Source organism: Eucalyptus grandis, chromosome 1, assembly GCF_016545825.1.
Source record: "Eucalyptus grandis isolate ANBG69807.140 chromosome 1, ASM1654582v1, whole genome shotgun sequence".
NCBI classification, from domain to species: Eukaryota; Viridiplantae; Streptophyta; class Magnoliopsida; order Myrtales; family Myrtaceae; genus Eucalyptus; species Eucalyptus grandis.
The window spans coordinates 46,897,147-46,912,679 of NC_052612.1; the positions used below are offsets into that span (position 1 = coordinate 46,897,147).

A 15,533-nucleotide genomic window follows, 5' to 3' on the forward strand; every position below is an offset into this window, starting at 1 on the left:
TGAGCTTGCAAACGATACATTGATCGATGAGGGAAACCAAATAAATATGCTTAGGAAATTGCCAATAAAATGGCAATGGATAATTGAGGATTTCCTATGTTGTTATCTAATCAATTTCTATTCATAGAAATAAAAATTTTATTCTATTATTAAACGGATTTTTATTTCAGAAATAGAAATTTTAAGTCGTTATTAAACGAGTTTCTTTGTTTAGAAATTTGTCCGGGGAATAGAAATTGAGAAATTGATTTTTGGCCAGAAATCAATTTCTATTTCAGAAATTTTGTCATACGTAGCCTAAAGTGCTAATCGATGAAATATAGTCTTTGCATTCATTTAAAATTAATTCGAGTCATTATTAATGTTCAGAGGAAATTTAAGTTGCGAGATCGAAAGAGAAACCCTCCCTTAAAAGGATAGTATGGATAAACAAATACACTATAAAGATTGAGACTTGATATTTCATTTATTTTATTATATCCAATGCATCTTACTAGCTTGATTCTAAATGTAATGGATAAAAGAAATCTAAGTAATATAATTAAAATAAGGACAAAAAAAGAAAAAGAAAAAAGAAGCAACCTTCAAAAGAACTAACTGGGCCTTGATGGCTGAAAAAGCCCATTGTCGCTAAAAGGCCCATCGACTCTCCCCGCCACCAAACCCCCAAAAAAAAAAAAAAAAAAAAGCAGCTCCGATTAAAACCCTAACGCTCACCGGGCGCTATATAAAAATCAAAGTTTAGGGTTTCGTTTTCTCCATCGCCAGTGAGAGAGACAGAGCGCTTCCGCCTCCTCTGCCGCCTCCTCTCCCTCCGTCGTCCTCTCGGTTCCAAGTACCGCCCCCTCTTCCCCTCTCTCTCTCTCTCCATCTCCAGCTGCACCCGTCCTTCGCGTCTTCTTCCCCGCGCGCGTGCTCACCGCGTTCTCTTTCGTGTCCGCAGGCATGGCGGTCGTGGCTCCTGCTACTACCCTGGAGATCCAGCCCGTCTCCGACGTGAAGCTCTTCAACCGGTGGTCCTTCGATGACGTTCAGGTCCGCTGATTGCTCCCTTGAAACCGGGTCGTTTCGGACGAAACGTAGATTCGTGATCTGATTTCGCATGCGTTCTGTTTTTTTTTTTTTTTTTTTTTTTTTTTTCTGTTTGCCTCAGTTCGTGTGATGCATTTGCCTGCTGTTAGATTCTGGCGGAAGAGCGCGTGAGTAGTGACTAGGAGCAGTATTTGGTTCGATGGTGTTTTGATCTTAGGAAAGTCGTAATTTTGCTGTAGTGGGTATGTAGGAAAGTCCTTAACTTGGGGGTCGAGTTTGAATGGCTGCGTTACTGAAACTTCTGGGGTCTAACAATATCGCTTTCCTGTTCATGTTTATCATCGTTTGATCTTCGTTGATATTGTCTGGGGTCGGTGTCGGTCGCTATTGTGCGCCTCGACCTTAACTCGAATTGCTTATCGAAATGTATTCAGTAAGTTTAGTCTGGATACATCTCAAGCAGAAGTCGATGCATTTTAAAGCGTTAGGCCTGATTTCTCTCGAAATTCTGGAGCGGTGATGGTGATTGACATCTTACAAGTCTGAGATACTTCTCTCCTTTGTGAAGTTTGGTCTAGGCGCTCGGTGTCTGAGCAACTCTTTCATATTGTTCCGGTTCATACTCGGTCTGATTTGTTTTGGCTTATAGAATATTCATGTCTCTTCATCATACTGATTTTGTAGCATTCTTGTTTTGTGTGGTTTGGCATAGATTTGTTTGATCTTGTGTTTTCAAATCTAGTAGGATCAGATCAATTTTTTATTAATCATTGACGAGAACCATCGAGGAATCTGTATGTTAAGCATCTCTCCAAAATGGGGAAGCATAAACTTTAAGATTGGGTTTTTCAATGTTAACTCTATTTTGACAATCCCTTTTGTTGCTTTTAGGTGAACGACCTTTCATTGAACGATTACATTGCTGTCCAACCAGCCAAGCACGCCACATATGTTCCCCACACTGCTGGTAGGTACTCAGTCAAGCGTTTCAGGAAGGCTCAATGCCCAATCGTGGAGAGGCTCACTAACTCCCTGATGATGCATGGGAGAAACAACGGGAAGAAATTGATGGCTGTCAGAATTGTGAAACATGCCATGGAAATCATCCACCTGCTCACTGATCAAAACCCAATCCAAGTCATTGTGGACGCTGTCATCAACAGGTGCGTATCAAGAATATCTATTGCTTATCCAAGGGTGTTAAGATTGTTCGCTGAGTCATAGTTGATGTGGTTGGAAAGGTTGATTTTAATGAGTAAAAGTATCTTAGAAATTGTTTATTGTACTGTTGTTGTGATTATCCTAGTTCATTTATATAATATGTGATCTCTAATTGCAGTGGTCCTCGGGAAGATGCTACTCGTATTGGGTCAGCTGGTGTTGTGAGGCGTCAGGCTGTGGATATTTCCCCCTTGCGACGTGTGAATCAGGCAATCTATCTGCTGACCACTGGTGCTAGGGAGTCAGCTTTCAGGAACATCAAGACGATTGCTGAGTGTCTGGCTGATGAACTTATTAATGCTGCTAAGGGTTCATCCAACAGGTAACTGATGCCATTTGTTTGTCTTCCTCACAATGGCTGACCCTTTTGCTGCAGAACTTCCTGCTTGTCATTTGGTCGTGTGCACTCATGCTAATTTATTCTTGTGCAGCTATGCCATTAAGAAGAAGGATGAGATAGAGAGAGTTGCCAAGGCCAACCGTTGAGAGTTGAACTGCAAAGTCTCAAAGTGCGAGAGTTTCATAGTAGCTTTTCTTTTTATTATGTTTGTCTTTTTGGAACGACGTCACTGGATATGCCTTTGCTTATGAAAATTTTGGATTGAATTTCTCCATGTTATGAAGATTAAAGAGGGATGCTGATACTTTATGTTGTTAGCTTCATTTATTCAAGTCATCCTATTAGTGTTGGTGTTTTCTATATTGCATTGCGCTTTGGTTTCTTGCATGCTTTTGCATCTTTGACACGTTGCGTTTCTTTTCGAAATACATGTCAAGTTCTCTGATTCTCTCCTTGGGTAGAGCTACAAGCACTGGTACCTTTTTTTTTTCCATTTTTTGTTCACTTTGAAGTTGGTTCAAGCTGGCTGTGGATCCGCTTGACAACTCATGGGCCTTCTTGGCACCTTCTTGGCACCACGCTGAATGATAGCGAGGTGTTTCTCGTGGACCGTCATTACATGAAATTCATAATCTTACTGTTCGAGTTAAGCATGTCATTCCATCTAGAGTGAAACGAGAGAATAGGAGTGAGCCTTGAAACTTCAGAGGATGGTTCTGATCTCGAGAGAGGTGGACTGCGGGGACTATCATCTTCGTTTTTCTCTGGTGTTGGAACCCATCCATTTGGATGTAATTGAAATTGGCTTTGCGAAAATGCTCACTCTCAGCTTATGGAACCTGTTAGCATATGCATGACCTGCTCCATATAAGGGTTGGTCTGTGCTGCCCTAATTCGTGTCCAGTTCCACGAGTTCTTCCTAAGGGCATCCGCAAGGGAATGTGTAAAGTATACAGCGATCGGCCGTCGAGCTATGTACGAGAGGGAACGCACTTAGCACGATCCTGGGGATTGATTACAATGATGGTGTTTGATCAATTCTTTTCCACTTCCCGTGTTATGCAACATCACTTCGGTAAAAGAATTCATGTTATTTTTGCACCATAATTAAAAGAAGATAAATTTGAAAGAAGGGAGAAGGAAAGAAGGGAGCAAGGTTATGCCTTTTATTGGGGGTGATTGATTTTGAGTGAGTCGGTTTCGATTTGGCAAATGGGGAATTGGCCTCTTAAGATCTAGAATGTGAACCGACCTTATTGACTATGGAAACCGACCTTATTGACTATGGAAATTGATTCGGTTTCAAAGTCAACCCGGATCGAAAATGTCTGGTGGTTTGACAGCTTTGTTGTCCCAACACATTGGCTTCTTTTACTACTTGATGACAGTTTCGTGTACATGCATTAAGCTCAAAAACAGCATGTAAGTTTGTGAATGTGTATCGGCGTTGTTGGAAAAACTTGGAAATTGGGCGGGATGTTCTGTATATCTTTGGTGCTGGTTAAGGTTTTCTCGTCTCAAGAAATATCGTCGAATTTTATGTTCTAGAATTCTCTTAGATCAGTTGATAAATGGTAAAAGACTACGCACAAGTGCTTGCTCTTGAAAGACTTAAAATGAAAAGTAAAAGAAGGGGGGAAACCTTTGAGGATGTCCGAAACCTCAAATTAATGGCGCAAAAAGAAAAGTAAAAGACGATGGTGAGCACAGTAAAACTGGGGCGGTGGACGGCAATAAGCTGGCCTGGCGACACCACGGTGGTGGGCTACGCGAAGGAGGTGAGAGCAAAGGGGAGGACTAGAGATTGAGAGATATTGAGGCAGGTGACTCTAAAAGAGAGAGAGACGTGCAAATTTAATTCAAAGTTTACCTCTATCCCTCCCGTCAAATGAAAAAATAAGAAATAAAACTTAAGTGATTCCATCAATTCAGCCCGGCCCAGCATAAGGAATTGGGAATTAGATAAATTATTACCGGTTCAAAATTTGTGGAACTGATTCCGGTCCCTGCCCGAACGGTTCCAGAATAGAACCGGGGATCCATGCTCTTTCCTAATGCTTTCGGAAGAAAATTTTTCTTACGGCCCCCTGAAATCGGAAAATATGAACCTTTTTTTCTTAACCCCTGTCTAAACCCCGGTCTCTCCCCTGCTCGCTCTCGATGAAGCTTCTGCAAACCAGCGGCAGGGCACCGAGCAGCGTCGCGGCTCGCGGAATCGCAAGCAATGCGGCGTTCGGCTTCTCTCCTCAACGCTCATCGTCGTCGTCGTCGTCGTCGTCGCTCTCGTCGGCCGAAGCGGCTCGAATGGGCAACAGGAGACCCCTGGACGGTCCCATGATGGAGCTGTTCCGCAGGATCTCCCCTCTCGGCGATTCGAAGATCTCGATCGTCCCGGTGCTCGACCAGTGGGTCGCGGAAGGCAACTCCGTCGAGCGGAGGCCTTTCCTCCGCCTGATCAAGCGGATGAGGTCCTACCGTCGGCACAGTCACGCGCTCGAGGTATTTACACGATCCGTGTATGCGTACTTGTGCGGGGGGCGTGCGGGGGGCGCGCGGGGGGCGCTAGATGCTGAAAAGAAAGTTAGGTAGTCGCGGGATTGGATTTGCTCTTCCCGGTGATCGATTGGATTTGGCTTATTAGTTCGGCTGGACGTTGGAAAAAAGGACGTCGGGGAGTGAAAATGAACTGAACCGCGACTTTACTGCGTAAATTGTGTAGAGGGGATTGGTTGAGCCGTTGAGGTTCTGTGTTTTGATTCGATTATCTGGTTATTCCTTGCTTGCTGCGAGATAATGAGATGCTGGATGTCAAGGGTATGCAAAATACAGATATATATCTCATGTTTCGAGGGACCCCTCCCTTTCGAATCCTCATCTATCCATGCACTTTTGATGAGGAGGATTCTAGATCCTGGCTCTACGTGAACCACAGTCCAAGGCAGAAGATTTAGCAAAGCATTTTTAGAATTCCGTAGCATTTTGGTTTCAATGTTAAAAAACACATCGTTATAGCTGCAAGTACAGCCATGTCACAACCTTGTAAAGGTACAGCAAAAAATTCGCAGCCCTTAATGCAAGCTGTTTTTGGGACACGTCTGGAGTGGGTGCTAATGCTGGTTTGCACAAGATTGCTAGGACAAGTGATGTCCCTTTATGTCTTCGGGAGATCTTCAATGGACTAAACGCATCTTCCTCCAAAAATGCATCTTCCTCCAAAAGATACTATTCCTCCTTTCTTTTTCTGTGTTGAAGAAACAATTATTGTTCCACCATTGTTTCCTGAAAGAGTGGAGCAACCTGCTCTTTGTAGGAGCTGTTGTTCTTTACATTACTGCATAAGTAGTAATATGATGTGCAACTGATTCTGAAGTTGTGCCATTTAATTATTTCTGTCTGCATCAAGTAGAAGAATAATCTTTCCCATGACTAACAGACCTGTCAGCTTTTTGTTGTGCATTCCTTGTGTGTTTCTTTTCTTTCTGTTACCCTTCCTAGTTATAAGTGGTCAATGGTAGAGCCACGAATAGAAACACTTTTGAAGGGTTGCAAGGATTGGGTGGAAGAAATTTTTTTGATTTTCAGATAAAATTGGAAAAATGAGAAAAAATGGGTTAGTGATTCAAAGACGAACTGGGAGAGCTGCTCCAGCATTTTGTGTCGTTCTAGATTTATTAGGCATGAAATGATGTTGGGGATTTATTTGCATGCAAGCCAAACTGCATGAACTGAATTGATGGGAGTGAACTAAGTTGCACATGCTAGGTGCACCGCCACTGCACGCAGACACAAGCATGCATTTTATCGTAAGTATGGAACTTTGTTTTCTTGTACTCCTAACTGCTAGCTCACTACAATTCAAGCACCATTTTGCATATAGATGGATATGGCTGAGATGAAGTAATGCACTGTGAGAGTCATTTTCATGCTTCCTGCCATCACCTTTCCAGGGCTTGCTTTGTCCTTAATGAGACATGCTAAGTTCACTTACTGTTCTTTATAATCAGTCTCTACCAATCATGTTATGTATGCAAGATTAGTTTCAGATCGAGATGTGTGGGTAGCATAGTATCTGAAATTTGTAATGAAAGGCTGCCTGGGCTGAGGCAACTGTTCCTGACATTCTTGCTACTGTTAACATTACATAGCCAGTCACTGTGCTATGAACCATTGAAGATAGTACCTTTCATATGGTTTTAGTATAGGTCCCATTTTCCTCAAATAACAATGCCTACGTAATGATCTCTTTTGAAATTTAGTGGTTGGAGAGTTGATGCTTCCATCTATATCATCTCATAATTCATAAATTCAGATCTTATTATATTAAATCCTCATTATCTTTTGTAGATATCAATGTGGATGTCTGATAAAAGGTATATCGCAATTACAACTGTGGATGCTGCTGTTCGGCTCAATCTGATCTCAAAAGTCCATGGGATAGAACAAGCAGAGATATTTTTTGATAACGTTCCCAGACAGCTTAAAGTCGAAAAGGTCTATATTGCTCTTCTTAATTGCTATGCTAAGGCAAAACTTCCAAAGAAAGCAGAGGCTCTGTTGGAGACAATGAGGCATCTGGGATTCCCAAGGTCTGTCCTTTGCTTCACTAATTTGCTTAATCTTTACTATCGGACTGGAGACTATGGTAAAGTAGATACTCTGATTAATGAGATGGAAGAAGAAAAGATTAATCTGAATAGATATATCTACAGTATCTGGCTGAGTGCGAGTACTGCTGCTTCTGACACTGAGAAATTCGAGATGATTGTAAAATGGATGAAAATGGATGCTAATTTTGTTTGGGACTGGACGACAGGTGTCGTAGTGACCTCTGGCTACTTTAGATTGGGTCTTCTCGATAAAGCTCTGGAAATGCTAAAGAAATGTGAGGGACTGATAACTGAGAAAACAAGTAACGCAGCATACGACTTTCTTATCACGCAGTATGCAGTAGCAGGGAATAAAGATGAAGTTTTAAGAGTATGGGATGTTTACAAGAAGAAGAGAAAAGTGTACAACAAGGGGTATAATTGCGTCATGAACTCTTTGGTGAAGTTCGATGACATTGAAAGTGCTGAAATGATTCTGGAGCAGTGGATGTCTAGTGATCTGACCTGCGATATTCGTATTCCAAATAACCTGATTCATGCTTATAGCAGAACCGGTGACCTTGAGAAGGCTGAGAGACTTAAGAATGAAATTGTACAGAAAGGTGGGAAGCTTGATTACATGACATGGTACCATTTGGCAAAAGGATATATCCAAATTAATGAGATGCCAGAGGCATATGATGCCATGAAGAAAGCAATATTGGTTTGTCCATCTCAGTGGAAGCCAGGTCTGCAATCTTTGACCGCGTGTCTGGAATCCATTATGGGAAAAGAAAGTGCTGAAGAAGCCAAAGAATTTATCGAGTTGCTTAGGGCCAAAGATATCATTTCTGCGGATGCCCAAAATAGGTTGTTGAATTGCATTTATGACAAAAAAGCAAGCTGGGAGGCTCTCAGTGTAGCTATTGGCGACGCTCTTGCGTACTATGCTGAAGCACCAGGAACACTTGGGGAAGTGGACAAGAGCAGAGGGCATGGTGTATGGGATGCAAATGTAGCTGTCACCGATTCAGATTGTGAAAGTTTGTCGGGTGAAGAAACACATTAGCTGAGCATTAGGAGCTCATATGCACTATGGGCGTTTTGGTGGGTGAACAAATTTATGGGGGGAACCATATCTGTTGTAAGATTGGGCTCATGCCTTGAAATTTCTTTATGGTTGCCATCTTCTGGTGAACAAGTTGGTTGTGGAGCTCATGAGGCTATGCATATGGGCAAAAATGATATTAACTGTCTTCAGACTATTCACTCAATTGCTAGATGCAGGTGGCTATCTGAAATATGATTGAGCGCCGTCAATTCCACGCCAGCATCAGCTGCAAACATGAAATCTGCACTGCGCCAGAGGGACAGGGAAAGTTCATATGTCTCAGGCCTTGGTTTTGTGTTTCGCATCATGCCCCATCTATTATATTTCTTTTCGGTCCTAGTAAGGTGGCGTGCGATCGAACCAATATCTAGCGATGGTACAAATTGCTGCTTTGTTTGGCCACCGTCTCTGGAATGATGTTAAGCTTCTAATTATCAGCCTCAATGTCGTGTTCATTTCTTCTCTTGGGAGGGCTCCTCGGTCCTCGTTAGCTAATTTTGGGCAAACGTATACTTCATGTATCATCGACGGCAAGTGCAAACAGGATCAGATTTTGTTGTTCCGCTTTTGGAATCGCATTTCAATGGCTGAGTTCATTGTTTGGATCTCTTTCGGCTTTTCTTACCTTCTGCCCGTTCAATATGTTTACCTTCTTTGTGAATTTGTGATTAACCGAATCAAAATGTGTCCTTGGATATTCTAACAATTTGGCACTCATAGCTTGTTCATTGTTTATGGAAAAAGCAAGCAAGAGAGAATTATGAAAAAAAGTCTTAAAGCTATTATAATTATGTCAATTCAGTTATATATATATATATATATTTTTTGCTAATTTAGTTCCAAATTTTTTGCATTTATGCCAGTTTAATTCATTCGATCAATTGTGGTCGGTCAACACTAACGTGGTGCTACTATCATGTGACATTTTTAAAATAATACTTTAAATATTTTTTAAATTTATTTATAATTTTATTCTTTTTTTTGCCCTTCCCCTACTCGTAAGGTGAACAGGGGTTGTCACTCGACTCACGCTGGCCTCAGGCGAGGGCTATAATATCCTTGTCAACAGTGGGCAAAGGCATCGCTTGGCATCCCTCACCCAAACCAGGCGAGGGCTGCGATGCCCTCGCCTATGGTCGGTGACCTTTGGCCACGTTTGGTTCGGCAAAGATTTGCAATGAGCTTTGAGTCAATGCAAATCTTTGAAAAGCAAAGCTACTTGGGAAAAATGTGACAGTGTTTGGTAAAATTTTTTTGCAAATGAGCTTTGTGTTGAATGTGTGTTTGGTAAGAAGAACATTTGCAAGGAGCTTTTGATGGGTATAATGTGTATATATATATATATATATATATATATTTTTTTTTTTCTTTTCTTTTCTTTTCTTTTCTTTTTTTTTTTGAAAAATCAGCTAAACCCTTCGGCAAAGGGCTGCGGCCGCCGGCGAGCCGGATCCGGGCGCCGTGACGTCGGGCGAGGTCGCGTGACCCCGGCCGAGGGCCGCCGGAGGTCGCCCGACCTCGGGCGACCCTCGGCGAAGGTCGCGCGACCCACCCGAGGGTCGCCGAAGGTCGCCCGACCTCGGGCGACCGGGGGTCGCGGTTGCGCGACCCGGGCGGCGCGACCCCGCTGCGGCCGCGAGACCCGCGGCGGTCGCCCGGGTCGAGCGGCCCGGGTCGAGCGACCCTCGCCGAGGGTCGCCCAAGGTCGGGCGACCTCGGCGGCCCTCGGCCTGGGTCGCGCGACCCTCGCCGGAGGTCGCCCGAGGTCGAGCGACCTCGGCCGACGGCCGCGAGGCGCCGCAGATCTAGATCGCCACGCTCCTTTTCATTTAAAAAAATATAAATACGGGGACAATAATGGAAATATGAAAAATCAATGAGGGTAGTTTAGGAAAGAAAAAAAATGTTTTCAAAGATTTGGTAGAATGCTAAAAGCCCAGTAGGTCCTTCTAGCCTTGGGCTTTCAAAAGATTTCCAATGACTCCACTTTCATTTGAAAGCTCCTTGGAGGGCTTGCCAAACACCCTCTCTTTGGCTGAAGGAGCTTTGGAGGCTAGATGGGCTTAAACGCCCTTCCAAACGCACCCTTTGTCAAGCTAAAGGGAGGACAAGGGGAAAGGGAAGGAGAATGGAAAAAAAAAAAGAAGAAAATATTATAAAAAAATTAGAAAAATTAGAAAATATTATTTTAAAAATATCACATCAACGCAAGTAACGTTAAATTACTGCTGGCTGGGTAGAATTGGCTTGATATACTGGCCATGATGTCTTTGCTCTTTTGCTTAGAAAAAAGCAAATCATGATTTATTTTCCAGAAATAATTGAAAATTTCTAAATAAAAGCGATTCAATGTTTTGGACATTATGTTAAAAGTATATGGGTTATATGAGCATCTCTACGTGAATATATTTAGTTTTAAGCATTTCGAATCAAATAAAATTTAAATTACGAGACACGTAAATTCGAATGAAGCAAAAAAATTGTTCACCCAATTCTCACTTTAAGAATTTAGAAAATGCACAACAATAAATTAAGAAAAAGAGAAAAATGAAGGGGAGTGCGCCTTCCGTGGTTACTAGTGCCGCTGTAGCTCCTCGACCCCGGCCGCCGTCCTCGCATCGCCGTCCCTTTCCAATTCCAAAGCCATGGAAGAACTCGCGGGTCGCAACGTCGGCGTCGACTGCGGCGACGACGACGACGCGCCGACGCTCAGCTCACAAGCCCTCGCGGCACTCCAGGAATTCCTCCGCGAGCAGAACCAGAACCAGAACGAGTCGCCGGCGGACCAGTCGGAGGTGGCGCTGGTGACGGAGGACTGGAGGCTGAGCCAGTTCTGGTACGACCGCGAGACGGCCGAGGCCGTCGCCAACGAAGTCCTCGCGCTCTGTTCGGGCACTCCCTCTCGCGTTGCTTGCATCGCTTGCCCCACGCTTTATGCTTATCTCAAGGTGCGCCATTTTTTTTTCTTTTTTTGGTTTTGGTTCCATCGGCTTTTCGGTGGTCGAGCATTTCTTTTTTTTGGGGGGAAAAATTGGGTTAGGGTTTAATTCTCCGCTCATTATTTTTGGCGGTGGCTCAGGCTTAAATTATTAATATCGTGAAAATTGTGAAACCGGATTGACAAACTGATCGACTGTGATTTTTGAACCGCGGTTTGTGTTTTGCCAGTTAACAATGAGCCTCCGGTCGGTGTAATTGTTGCTCCATGTAATCGCAAAGGACCAGCGATGAGGATCTGGTTAATGTTCTTGATACTGCCTTTTAGTTTTAGCTACTCGACGCCTCGTGCAAAATGCGATGATCATTTCAAAGTTCAGTGACCCCATGCTCAATTAATCAAATGAGATTCGACTTTGGAATAAGCAAGTTGTTTTCAAGCGCCATTTTACGGAAGCAAACTTCAGATTGGAGTATCCTTTCCTCTTCAGCATTTTGACATATGTTGTCTCTCTAGGGAAATGAAGGTGAATCGTCAGTTACCGAAACTATTGTTGTTCGGAAGCCATATCGCCTTTGTCCCCTTATTGTTGAACCTGTTTTTGAAGTAGAACCTCAAGGTTGTTAGTATGTTGATCCTATCCACGCTGGAACACTCAAGCTTGGAACTTTTGAACTTTTGAATTTCTGTGGCAGTTATTTTATATAATGTAATTAGTAGGTGGGTCTGTGGTATCTTGTCAACTATCAAATGGGAAGATAGTTTCGTGAAATGTGTGAACAATCTATATGTGTTGCATCTTGCCATTTGTTGTAGTACAGGTAAAATATTTTCTGTGCCTGTCAGACCTATGATTTAGGCCAGCCTTGATGTCTAAGAAAAGATTCGGGCATAATGATATGATTTACAGTAGCAATCTTATTAACTATTGGTATGGGTTTACTCTTTTCATCAACACCTGTTTCTCAGATTATCGAGTGTGCATGTCATTGGAATTTGGTATGTCATTATGAGATAAGGTCTTTGAAGTAACTCATTTGTGGTATCATATCAGAGAATTGATCCCTGTGTATCTGTGCAACTGCTCGAGTATGACAAACGTTTTGAACAATACGGAAGTGACTTCACGTTTTATGACTACAATAAACCAGAAGAGTTGCCAACTGAAATGAAGCATGCTTACCAAGTTATAGTTGCAGATCCTCCATACCTGGTAAGTTTATGTGGCCTCGTGAACTATAAATGCTTAGGCCTCCCTATTCTATGCTTACCATCTCTTATCTTGTCCCAGAACTGGCAGATCCTTTAGTAGACACGCTTATGTATCTCTTTCCATTATCGGCTGAATACATTCTGATCCCTTTCTTTATGAACCACAGAGTGGGGAGTGCTTGGAGAAAGTTGCTCAAACCATATCTTTCCTCTCGCAGTCAAACGCTTGCTTGCTTTTACTTACAGGTATTTATCGACTGTTAGTCCTCCTGGGGCACCTTTAAACCTGTCTTTTTGGTTCATTGTCTTTCATTTGCAGTGACGTTATAGCTATGAACTGCTGCAGTTCTTTTTCCCCCCTTTTTGGAGTATGCTGGATGCTTTATATCCCTTCCTAATGCCTGGCAAATTCTGAGATTCTTGCAGGAGAAGTTCAAAAGGATAGAGCTGCAGAACTTCTTGGTTTGCATCCATGCATATTCCGGCCTAAGCATTCCAGCAAGCTTGGGAATGAGTTTCGCCTATTCACTAACTACAATCCAGGGATGCGATTGGGAGGATGGGAGCAAGAGAAATAGATGATGCTTCTTTTGATGTGAATTTTGTTTGTTAGTGTTGTTTTTCATGTCAAAAGGGATGTCATAAGCTTGCCGGTTTGCCTGGAGGCATGACTTCAAAATCGAGTGCTTCATAGTGTCTGCATTTCTCTGAAAACTTAACCCTGGGTTGATTCTGATAAAAAAATCCTAGGTTGATGAATAATGCAACTTTTGACCGCCGTTTTTGGAGTAAATTCGGACCCTTCTCAAATATGTATGCTACTTTATGTCCTTAACTTTTGAAACTCTCAATGGGTTGAATGATATGATAAGGCTACCTAGAAACGTTACCCTTCGACAAACGAAACTCAAGATGGGATGAATGATATGATAAGGTGATTTTGGGGAAAAAAAAAGTAACTATTTGGCCTGATTTGAAGTCAAATTACAAGATTGAAGTCAAAATGGAGGTTCTCGAAATTGGGATGTTATGTAGTTTTCTACGGGATGCTTTTGCAAAACATAAAAAGAACAGTAATTGGAGCTTTAAGTTGGTAGAAATGATCAAGCAGTACTCTCTACAATTTCAATGCTCCTAGCCACTATCAAGAACGAAATATCCTTCTTCTTTTTCTAAAAAAATCCCTTCTTTTTTTTCAGATAAAGAATCGGAACAAAAAGGAAAAGATCTTTTTTCTCATTTTTGTACATTCATAGGGACGTTAGTGATATATTCAAGTGGGTCTTTAAGAAAAAAAAGGCTGTGCCATGTTGAACCAGAACTCAACTGCGTTAATGCTCACGTTGGTTCATTCTGTGTTTCCGATTTTTGTGTTGTAAACCTCTTCTTTACATTGGTTTGAACTGGATGATATACGGATATTGTTGGAAGGGAGAAGCAGAATCCAATACCTTCATCCAGGGTAATCGATAAGAAGTAGTTCAAGTCTAAATTTTTCTACATATTTTATTGGAACTATATTTACTCAAAATTTTTAGTCAATGAGTTATGGATCAATTTGAATATAATGATTACACAAAATCGATTCACTGATGTAGAACTTTTTGAACACAGCTCACACGTGCGTCTCACCAGATATTTCATCTTTTCTCCATGCATTTCTTCATAAAGCAAGAGATCATTGGTCTAGCGAACAACCAATTGGATTAGATTAAAACCAAACAGTATAGCCAACGTTTCAAATTACATAAGTCAATTATCATTTTATTTCCATACAAATCCTCATTAAAAGAGGCGTGATTGTTTAGCAACGTAAAACAGAGCTCTCATTTTTCTCCGAGGTACATATTTCCTTTAACCTCAAGTTATAGTATTTGCTTGTAGGGAAAAATCAGAGCTTCTAATGACCATGCATTCTTTGAACACAAATATAACAAAAATTATGATTTTCAGATAGTCGAAGACTATTCCAAAAATTATCCTACTCGAGTAAAAGAAAATTGCATCATAGATTTTTCTATAGTCTTCGAATGGGAAATTTAAGGATGCAAATGTGAAAATTATCCAAGTTGCGTATTTCAAAGAAAAATTGCAAAGTGGCCCTTCAAACTTTCTCTTTATATGTATGTATACATATGTATGTATGTATGTAGTCAATACTCTTACCTGTATATTTGTATTTTATAGTCAACATGTCATTTAAAATCCTCTTTCTTTTTGGTGAAATAGATTAAATCACCTCGACAACGTCCTAATCCATATCTCTAACGCAATTGCCATCGCCAACGGTCTTGGGTCACTGTCATTCAAACCCAAGTGGTAGTTAATTAGTCTCAATTAGCATTAACTGGACTTGAGTACCTTTCGGTCGGGCATGAAGTCGACAATGGTTCATCCTTGAGCGGTGCCGATGTGTTATATGTCATGGTCAATTGTCCCAATGCCCATCCTTAATCCCCCGACGGGCATTGTGTAGTCAGGTGTTGTTGACAAAATCCAACAATTACGATTTACATAAATAATGTGAAAGGTTATCACATACATGTCAATGGGCTAAGGAAATCTCATTTTGAATCAAGCCTCCAAGCATAGGAGGCGCCTTGAAATTTTTTTATCCTCAAATTCTCATCCTCAAATTCTAACTTCTAAATTTCTAATAACACGACATTTTGAGGTGCTTTGACTTTTTTTTATTACTATTTAGAGGGGTAAATTAATCCTCAACATAAATAATTAAATGGAATTGCAAAATACACAATGGCCACTTTTGCTTTGCGGATAGCATTGCACACTTTCTGGAAGAATTTGACTTATAAGAACATTGTTTATGAAATAAACAAATCGAAAGTCACCTGATTAGTAATCATTTAAATCATATGCATATCCAATTTTAAATTCATAAATGTGTCAAAAGAGAGGGGGAATTTACTTATACCGACGGATCAATTTATTCTCTTCCTTCCGCCAATGTAAATCTCAGGGACGAGGACGAACATCCACATCTTCGAGCTACAGTCGTAGAGCACGCGCAGCGAAAGCTCTTTTATCAATTGATGAAAAAGACATAAAAGTCATTTAAAGAAAATACACATT

General features: G+C 41.5%; 3 protein-coding genes across 3 annotated transcripts; all 3 read left to right on the forward strand.

Annotated features, from left to right (window-relative positions):
- The first annotated feature begins 772 nt into the window (after positions 1 to 772).
- Positions 773 to 2,951, forward strand: LOC104446407 (40S ribosomal protein S5). The gene is made up of 5 exons (XM_010060267.3): positions 773 to 835; positions 944 to 1,035; positions 1,924 to 2,195; positions 2,372 to 2,575; positions 2,685 to 2,951. The coding sequence occupies exons 2-5, from the start codon at positions 946 to 948 to the stop codon at positions 2,737 to 2,739; spliced, it is 621 nt and encodes a 206-aa protein (XP_010058569.1). The 5' UTR covers positions 773 to 835; positions 944 to 945; the 3' UTR covers positions 2,740 to 2,951.
- A 1,656-nt stretch (positions 2,952 to 4,607) lies between these two features.
- Positions 4,608 to 8,898, forward strand: LOC104446418 (pentatricopeptide repeat-containing protein At2g20710, mitochondrial). Its single transcript, XM_010060276.3, has 2 exons — positions 4,608 to 5,092; positions 6,938 to 8,898. Exons 1-2 carry the CDS (start codon positions 4,754 to 4,756, stop codon positions 8,246 to 8,248), a joined length of 1,650 nt encoding a protein of 549 aa, XP_010058578.2. The 5' UTR covers positions 4,608 to 4,753; the 3' UTR covers positions 8,249 to 8,898.
- A 1,939-nt stretch (positions 8,899 to 10,837) lies between these two features.
- Positions 10,838 to 13,250, forward strand: LOC104446429 (EEF1A lysine methyltransferase 1). Its single transcript, XM_010060285.3, has 4 exons — positions 10,838 to 11,238; positions 12,283 to 12,441; positions 12,608 to 12,686; positions 12,867 to 13,250. The coding sequence occupies exons 1-4, from the start codon at positions 10,936 to 10,938 to the stop codon at positions 13,016 to 13,018; spliced, it is 693 nt and encodes a 230-aa protein (XP_010058587.2). The 5' UTR covers positions 10,838 to 10,935; the 3' UTR covers positions 13,019 to 13,250.
- The last annotated feature ends 2,283 nt before the right edge of the window (positions 13,251 to 15,533 follow it).

Coding starts and splice junctions, on each gene's coding strand:
- LOC104446407 (XM_010060267.3), top strand. CDS start 946: ATGGCGGTCGTGGCTCCTGCTACTACCCTGGAGATCCAGCCCGTCTCC. Junction 1,036..1,923: donor GGTCCTTCGATGACGTTCAG/GTCCGCTGATTG, acceptor TGTTGCTTTTAG/GTGAACGACCTTTCATTGAA. Junction 2,576..2,684: donor GCTAAGGGTTCATCCAACAG/GTAACTGATGCC, acceptor ATTCTTGTGCAG/CTATGCCATTAAGAAGAAGG.
- LOC104446418 (XM_010060276.3), top strand. CDS start 4,754: ATGAAGCTTCTGCAAACCAGCGGCAGGGCACCGAGCAGCGTCGCGGCT. Junction 5,093..6,937: donor GGCACAGTCACGCGCTCGAG/GTATTTACACGA, acceptor TATCTTTTGTAG/ATATCAATGTGGATGTCTGA.
- LOC104446429 (XM_010060285.3), top strand. CDS start 10,936: ATGGAAGAACTCGCGGGTCGCAACGTCGGCGTCGACTGCGGCGACGAC. Junction 11,239..12,282: donor CGCTTTATGCTTATCTCAAG/GTGCGCCATTTT, acceptor GTATCATATCAG/AGAATTGATCCCTGTGTATC. Junction 12,687..12,866: donor TTGCTTGCTTTTACTTACAG/GTATTTATCGAC, acceptor AGATTCTTGCAG/GAGAAGTTCAAAAGGATAGA.